This window comes from Eubalaena glacialis, chromosome 1, assembly GCF_028564815.1.
Source record: "Eubalaena glacialis isolate mEubGla1 chromosome 1, mEubGla1.1.hap2.+ XY, whole genome shotgun sequence".
NCBI lineage: Eukaryota > Metazoa > Chordata > Mammalia > Artiodactyla > Balaenidae > Eubalaena > Eubalaena glacialis.
Window position 1 is genome coordinate 48625561 of NC_083716.1, and position 7848 is coordinate 48633408.

Consider the following 7848-nt stretch of genomic DNA (forward strand, 5'->3'; position numbering starts at 1 on the left):
TGAATAAAAGTTTTCAGCATCATTTTTTTTCTCCCAGACTTTTGTTATTTACTTTATCTCTTAAAAATTCAAATATGTCATGTGATCTTTTTCTGGACTATCTTTGTCTTCCATTGATCTATTTAATTTTTGTGCTAGTACCCCTTGTTTTTAAAGGCAAGTCTCCTAATTTATTAGGCAAGAAAGAATACATTTGCAGTGTTTCCTCTTCCTGCCAGGGAACATTGTCTCTTTGTAGGTGCAAGTGTGACCTTCCATTGCTCAGTAAAGCTCTGTGGTATTTTCCTTTCCATAGTGGCTTCTCGTTCTGGAGAGGAGTATATACCTAGATGCTGGCTGTGCCGGTGGTGTTGGTGTTGCTTTCAGAATATTGGGATTGTTTTCAATCTATCACCTTTTGAGCTGTTGAGAATTTGAGATCCAGAGGAATCGAGTTGGTGAGACTGAGCAGGGGTTGGGGGGATATGGGGAGAAGTGTTTTGGAGGAAGTGTCTTCAAATCCTAAGACATCCTGGAGCAGAGAGAGACGGCAAGCTGGAAGATGTGCCAGAGTGATTGTGTGTGGAGTGAGGTTTGTGCAGGTGGAGAAGCAGGAGGGGACTCCAAGTTGTGGGGTGAGAACCAGCCTGCCTTGGGGCTACAGGGATCTGAGGGGTAGAAAGAAGGCAGCTCCCCTAGGCAGGCAGGCCCCTGTCAGCTCATCCAAATACTGTCCAACGTGTTCATCATTTATTTATTCATTAATCTGACAATTATCTCTAGAATGCTTGTTAATGTGTCAATGTATTCCAGATGCTAGGGATATAGAGGGGGAAATGAATGACGTCTCTCTCCTCATGGAGCTGACGTTTAGGAAGAAGCTGATGAATGCAGGGAGGTTGTTATGCATATACATGCACATGTTATAGAGTCTGAGGGTGATGGATGCTAGGTGGCTCTGATAGGTGCTGTTTCAGCAGAGATTGCAGTGACAGAGTGAGCCATGCGGGGCCTAGTGGAGGGCGCTCCTGGCAGAAGGTAGGGCAGATGCAAAACCCAGAGGCAGGAGCATCCCTGGTATGTTTGAGTCCCTGGAGCTGAGCGAGGGTGAGCAGAGAAGGGGGAGACTTGAGGAGGCGCCTGGGGATCCAGGCCACGGAGCTCCAAGAGCCCTAATGAGGCAGCAGTGGTGACTCTGGAGTAGTGGGGGGGAGGCAAGATTTCAGGTCACCCGCTGCTGCCACAGTTCAAGGTAGGCCCACTTTGATGTTGGGTGATGATAGTACGTGTGTGAGCATGTGTGTGGTTAAGTGAATGTGGTCTGAATTTGTATGTGTGTATGTTTCTGCGTGTTTAAATGTGTGTGTTTATGTATGTTTGAGTGTATGTGTGCCTGAGTGATTATGTGTGTGTCGGTATGAGTATACATGTGTTCACATGTGTGTAAGTGTCTATGTGTGTGTGTTTATGTCTATTTGTGTGTACATGTGTTTGTATGTGTGTGTGTCTGTGCTTTACGTTTGAGTCCCTGACAATACACAAAGCAGGAAAGGTCCCGACAGGGAATGAGATCCTGGTGGGGAGCCTCTCCTGGCATCCTGGCTGGGTCTCTGTCCTTGCCATGGGTCACAGAACAGACTAGTGACCATGGATGCCTAGCAGCCACTCGGCCTGGGGCCAGCGGAGGGCTTCAGCACTGCCCGAGCCAACTCTCACCCAACAACTGGAGCTCTGAGTCCCTGGGCACTGGTGTCATCATGAAGCGCCACTTCACGGACCATAGGGGAGAGCAGTCACCAACGGATGGGACCACCCTCAGCCTGGCCAGCCCAGGGTCCATGGAGGAGAGCGTGGAAGTGCACTGGTCAGGTAGGTCGAAAGAAAGGGTGTGGCTGATGTGTCCCTGAGAGGGTGGCCCTGGAGGGGAAGGGGAGGGGAGGGCACCAGATTGCCCCTCGGTGCTGTCACCAAAGTGCTGTGTTGACCATAAAAATGGACGTGGGTCTGACTGAGGCCGCTGTTGTGAGCACATGAGGTGATTTCAGAAGGTATGAGGATGAAATCCTAAAATGTTAGTCATATATTTTAATGTGCTTTGAAAAAACCAGAATTGACATGTCAGTTCTGTGATTTCAGCAGTGATGTAAAAAATTCCTTTATAATAAACAGATTAAAGTTAATCTAGAACATCAATTTGAAGTGACCGTAGGCAGCACCTAAGGGTCACACCAGCTCTTGGGACTGAGTGACCGGCACCAGCTCTGGCTCCGTCAATCATTTCAATGCTCTGTGCCTCAGTTTCTTAATTTGTCAAAAATCATAACAATGGAATTTCTTAGTTTTTTCTTTTTTTTAATATTAAATGAGTTAAAATGTGGCAAGCACTTAGCACTTATATGGTGACAGGATCCAGTGAATGTTCAAGGAAAGGGTGAGATGCCCCTGGGGGAAGACGAGACATGTTACAAATGCCAGGGGGAAGGTTGGGCTGAGTGGCCTGGCCAAAGCACTTCCCAAGTTTGGCTTTCTAAACTGGCTTTATTGAGCTGTGATTTAAATACACAAACCTCACTGATTTTGTGTACAATTTGAAGAATTCTGACATGTACACATTTGTTTAACCACCGCAAAGATCATGATGCAGAATATTTTCATCACCCTCTAAAAGTTCCTAGTGACCCTTTGCAGCCAGCTCCCCCGCTGCCCTTAGCTTCCGGTAACCCCTGTTCTGTTCTCTCTCCCTATAGTTTTTGCCTTTTCTAGAATGTCATCTAAATGGAATCAAATACTCTATGACCTTTTTACCCTGAGTTCTTTCATTTAGCAGAATGCATTAGAGACTCATCCATGTTTTGCATGTAACAGTAGTTTATTCTTTCTTATCAACAAAGAGGATTGCCCTGTGTGGGTAGGTGTCCCACAGTCTGTATTCAGCAGTTGATGGCCTTTTCGGGTTTAGTCGAGGCCTTGGATATTACATTCATACATTATTTGATCCCCGTCATCACATCCCTAACTTTCAGATATATCTGTTTATACTTTTGATCCTTACCCTCTCCCCAAGAGAAAGGCATTTCATCCCCGCTTTATGGGGAAACAGGCACAGGGAGGAGAAAGTACCTGCCCAGGGGCCCCTGGAGCCTGCATCCTTTCAGACACCTGAGGTGGGTTGTGGCATGGATACCTGAGGTGGGTTGTGGCATGGATGCCTCAGCACCGATGAAAATGTCCTTCCGCCTCCCAGGGACCTCTAAGAGAGAGGAGCCGTCTCCGCGGCCTGGCCTGGCCGTTGCCCACGAGGAGGAATCTACTTCTCCGGCGAGGGTCGGGGCATGATGGGCTGGGGCAGCTCGCCGTCGTCCCGGTCCTCCTCCGAGTACCAGTCCTACTCCCAGTGCCAGTCTTGCTCTTCCAGCATGTGTGGCGGCGAGGACGCTGCCTGGTAAAGCATGTGCGCCTTCTACACCCATGTGAAGGCCGTGCAGGGTGTGACCGTGGCCTGGGAGACCGACTGTGGCTTTGAGCCGGTCAGTCGGCAGCCCCGCATCCACGAAGCAGAGTTCATCAAGAGGCAGAGGCGGAAAGGCTTCTCCTTTGAGATGGCTTCCAACACCGACCTGCGCTGGGAACTGGAAGCCAGCAGGAACACCACCTGCCCAGAGCCGGACGACACGGAGCTGCTGGTGCCCCTGGAGTGCTGCCTGCAGGAGCTGCGGGCCACCCCGGACTGGCTGGTCACCACCAACCACGGGCTGCGGTGTGTGGCCTGCTGCCGGGTCTTCCCCACGCTGGAGGTGCTGCTGGAGCACGCCCAGAATGGCATCCAAGAGGGCTTCAGCTGCCAGATCTTTTACAAGGAGTTGCTGGAGAGAAGGTGGGCCCGGGGCCAAGTGCAGGAGCAAGAGCCAGAGGAGGAGGGACAGAGCACTTCGGACAGTAGTGAAAGTCCAAGACCCCATGTCAAGTTGCTTCCGTCACAGTCACGGTCAGAGAAGCAATGAGCTGGAGGTGATGTGCCCCGCCCTGCGCTCACCTCCGGCACCGCAGCTGCTCCTTTCCCGGCCATCAGGACCACAGCCACGGGGGCAGGGACAGAGGATGAGGGCCGGGGAAGGAAGCGTGCCAAAATGGGAGGGCCGTGAGAAGGGACGGGGAACGCACCCTCCAAACGGCACAGCGTTTCAACTAGAGTCCATTTCAAAACCCGAATCAAGTGTTTCTGATGGTGGGTGCAAGACCTGAAGCCCGCAAGCGTGTGGCCAAGGCAATTCTTATTTTTTCTGCTGGGTCTAGCGGGTCGTGACTCACAGGAGAGCCAACTGCAAATGAAGCATCAGCCCTATTTTTTTCATTGTTAGGAACTCATCATAGGCCTTAGTTCTATGTCTTATTTTAATGGGATTAAACTTGAATAACTCAAAGTTTAAGGCAATGACTAATTGAGTGAATCATGTTATTGGACTGGACCCACCGGAAATTGCCATTTCTGCAGGTTACACACTGGCACGGACATCCCAAGACAGCAGGTTCCCAGAGGTAGAGATGGGGGCTGGGTAAGTCCTGCTGACCCATGAGTTCAGATATGTCAACTCTGTTTTAAAATGTTGCTACAAAATTTTTCTTTGCCCTTACAGGGGGCTGCATTCATTCAAGAAAATACATGGATGGCCCACTGTGTGTTAGGCATGCTGATGAGACATGTACCCCAATCGTGCTGTGAGAGGCAGATGGGACAGACAATTGCAAGCCAAGGGGATGAATCACCTAGAGGAAGTTTGGGGAGCCCAGAGGAGGGCCCCCAAACTCATGCTGGTTGTTGAGGAAGGAAAACGTTCCAAAGAGGTTGATGTTTACAAAGGCTGGGAGGACAGGTAGAATTAGTGAGACAGGAGTTTTCTTCAGAGTCATTAAAACTAAGAAAGATTGTTTCTAGGAGCGGGTGAGCCATGTTAAAAGTGAGAGTGAGTGGGAGTGAGCTGAGGGTAAAACGTTTCCTTCCATTTGGCACATGGAGGTTGCTGATGGCTGTGATGAGAGCGGTGCCGGGGACTGAGGGTGGCAGAGGACAGGCGGGCATGGGGCAGTAGTGGACACACAAAAAACTATTGGACACAAACATTAGACAGCTGTGCTGGCAAGCTTGTCTAAAAAGGAAAGCAATGATGGCTTAGCTGGACAAAAGGAAACTACAAAAAGGCAAAGATGGGGAGAGAGCAAGTTTATATGTAGTGGGAACGATCCGAAAGAGAGAGGGAGGCTGAGAATGCAAGAAAAATGGGGAAAGAAGAGCCACCTAAGAGGAGGCTGGATCATGACCAGATACGGAGAAACCAGCCCCTGACGAGAGAAACTTCATGTTCTCTGTCGTAGGCAGGTGGGCAGTTAGGTCAGGTAGGGCTTGGGAGCCAAAAGGATGGAACTTGAATTTTTTCCCCTGAAAACTGCAAGGAGCTCCTGAGGAATTTTAAGCAAATCAGGTTGGCCTTTGTGAAAGATCTCTGTGGTGAGCAGGGTCAAGAAAGGATGAGAGAGCATCACTGGTGACAAGGGGCGCAGTTGAAGAGCTGTAGGCAGGGTGAGTTCAAAGAGATTTAGGAGATGTGAATCACAGGTTTGGGCTAGTGTTTGATGAGGGTGGTGAGAGGAAGTTGTCCACAACGACTTCCAAGTGTTGTTGTTTTTTTTTTTTTACCTGAGTGGTTGGTGAATGTGGGTTCCATTTTGGAGCACCAAAGGACAAGATTTGCTGGGATGCCCATGAGCCCACTTTTGAATAAGCTCAGTTTATGATAGAAACCTTTGGAAGGGAGCTAGTTAGAAGGATCTGGGGCTTTGAAGAGTGTTAAACGGGATGGAGATAGATTTGTGGTCATCTGTGTACTTGTGGTTACCGTGGCCCTTTCCGTGGCCTTGTGTTAGATGCATTCTCTGTACCAGTCCCAGTGCAGCAGAAGCTATGGGATCATTTTGGAATGGATGTCAACCATGGGGATGATATTGCAGCACCATTTTCAAGATGCAGCAGAGTCACAGACTTTCTCAATTCACTGTGAATAGGGCTGGAGGACCTTCAGGAAGAAAGAAAAGGATAGGACAATTGTCCAAACTTTGTCAAGCTCTTCTGAGAAGAGCTTTGTGGTGTTGGAGGGAGCTCAGTAGGCAGGTAGAATCCAAGGACTATCTAAAGGGAGAGGAGCCAGCTGAACCAGAAATAGTGAGCACTGGTGAGGAGGAGAACATTTCTATTTAGAAATCAGTTGCAGAGGGAACAAAATGAGGCATGGCATCTAAGCTCTGGAATTTCAGCCTTTAAAAGACAAGTGTATATATGTGTTAAACATGGATATTCTAAGGGCCAAGCATTGTTCTAAACACTTTATGAATAATAAGTCATGTAATGCTCTCCACAAACCAATGAGGGGGGGTCCTAGGATTAGTCCTGTTTTATAGGTGAGTAAGCTAATACCTTGTCAAGGTCATAGAGCTGGTGTACAGTGGAATCAGGCTTCACACCCAGGCAGCCTGGTTCCAGAGCCTACACTCTAACCATCACACGAAGAAGCAAAATTTTAACATAAAGACAGATGCAAGGTATTCAGAAAAGCAAACGTCAACTCCACAGGTTGTATTTTCTTTAGATTAAGTAGTAGCAGCTGGAGACAGGGGGAAAGATGATGGGCATTAAGGACGAATGAAAGATGACAAGAACATTGGGGAAACAAATTTTTAATGTAGAGGATAACTTCAGCTGACATGGATGGAGGAAGGAGGGGATGAAATTGTTCTTAAGATAGTGACTTATTTTTAAAACATATCTCAAACTCAGCTGAGGTAAGTATTCATTCATGGTTTAAACTCATCACTTTGTAGAGACCTGGGACCTCCACCAAATAAGACAAGGATCAGGGTGAGTAAGGGGAACCTTTTCAGAGGATCAAGGGACCTCAAACATTTTAGATCTTGAACCACTTTACACCCTTTATTTTCCCAAACTACAGAAAGAGATGGAACTTATTTTATGAAATTTACAGAAATGTGACAACAAAGCCTGACAAAGATGGCACTAAAAGAGTAAACAATATATTGATCTCACTTATAAACACAAAATGATATCTAATCAAATTTATAGAGTGTGAAAAGAACAATTCACCATGACTTGAGTTTGGGTCATCTCATGACTGTAAAGACAGAAATTGTTAAATCTAACAATACTTCATATTGAAAGAAGGATCTTATGATAGTCTTAGTAGATATTAAAAAGAAAAATATTCAAAAATAACCCCATACATTTATGGTCAATTGTTTTTCACCTATGGTGCCCAGATAATTCAACAGGGGAAAGAATAATCTTTTCAGCAAATAGGCTGGGACAACTGGATATCTGTATGCAAAAGAGTGAAGCTGGCTTTCTACCTCATACCACATATACAAATTAAAATAAAAAAGATCTAAATGTAAGAGTTAAAACTATAAAACTCTTAGAGGAAAACAGAGGTGTAAATCTTCATGGTCTTGGATTAGGCAATGGTTTCTCTTAGATATGACGCCAAAAGCACAAGCAAACAAAAATTATATAAATTGGACTTCGTCAAAATGAAAAACTTTTGTGTTCAGAGGATACTATTAAGAAAGTGAAAAACGATCCACAAAATGGGAGAAATAGTTGCACATCACATATCTGATAAAAGTCTGGTATCCAAAATATATAAAGAACTCATAACTCAACAATAAAAAACAAGTATCCCAATTTAAAAATGGGCTAAAGATTTGAAAAATATTTCTTCAAAGGAGATATACAAATGACTAATAAGCGTATGAAAATATACTCAACATCATTTGTCTTTAGGGAAATGCAAATCAAAACTACAT

The 7848-nt window shown here is 46.3% G+C and overlaps 1 protein-coding gene across 1 annotated transcript; it reads left to right on the top strand.

Annotated features, from left to right (window-relative positions):
* The first annotated feature begins 1684 nt into the window (after positions 1-1684).
* On the top strand, positions 1685-3980 carry FAM170B (family with sequence similarity 170 member B). Its single transcript, XM_061196288.1, is given in 3 exon segments — positions 1685-1848; positions 3224-3277; positions 3280-3980. Coding segments are annotated over 3 exon segments (867 nt in total). The 5' UTR covers positions 1685-1736.
* The last annotated feature ends 3868 nt before the right edge of the window (positions 3981-7848 follow it).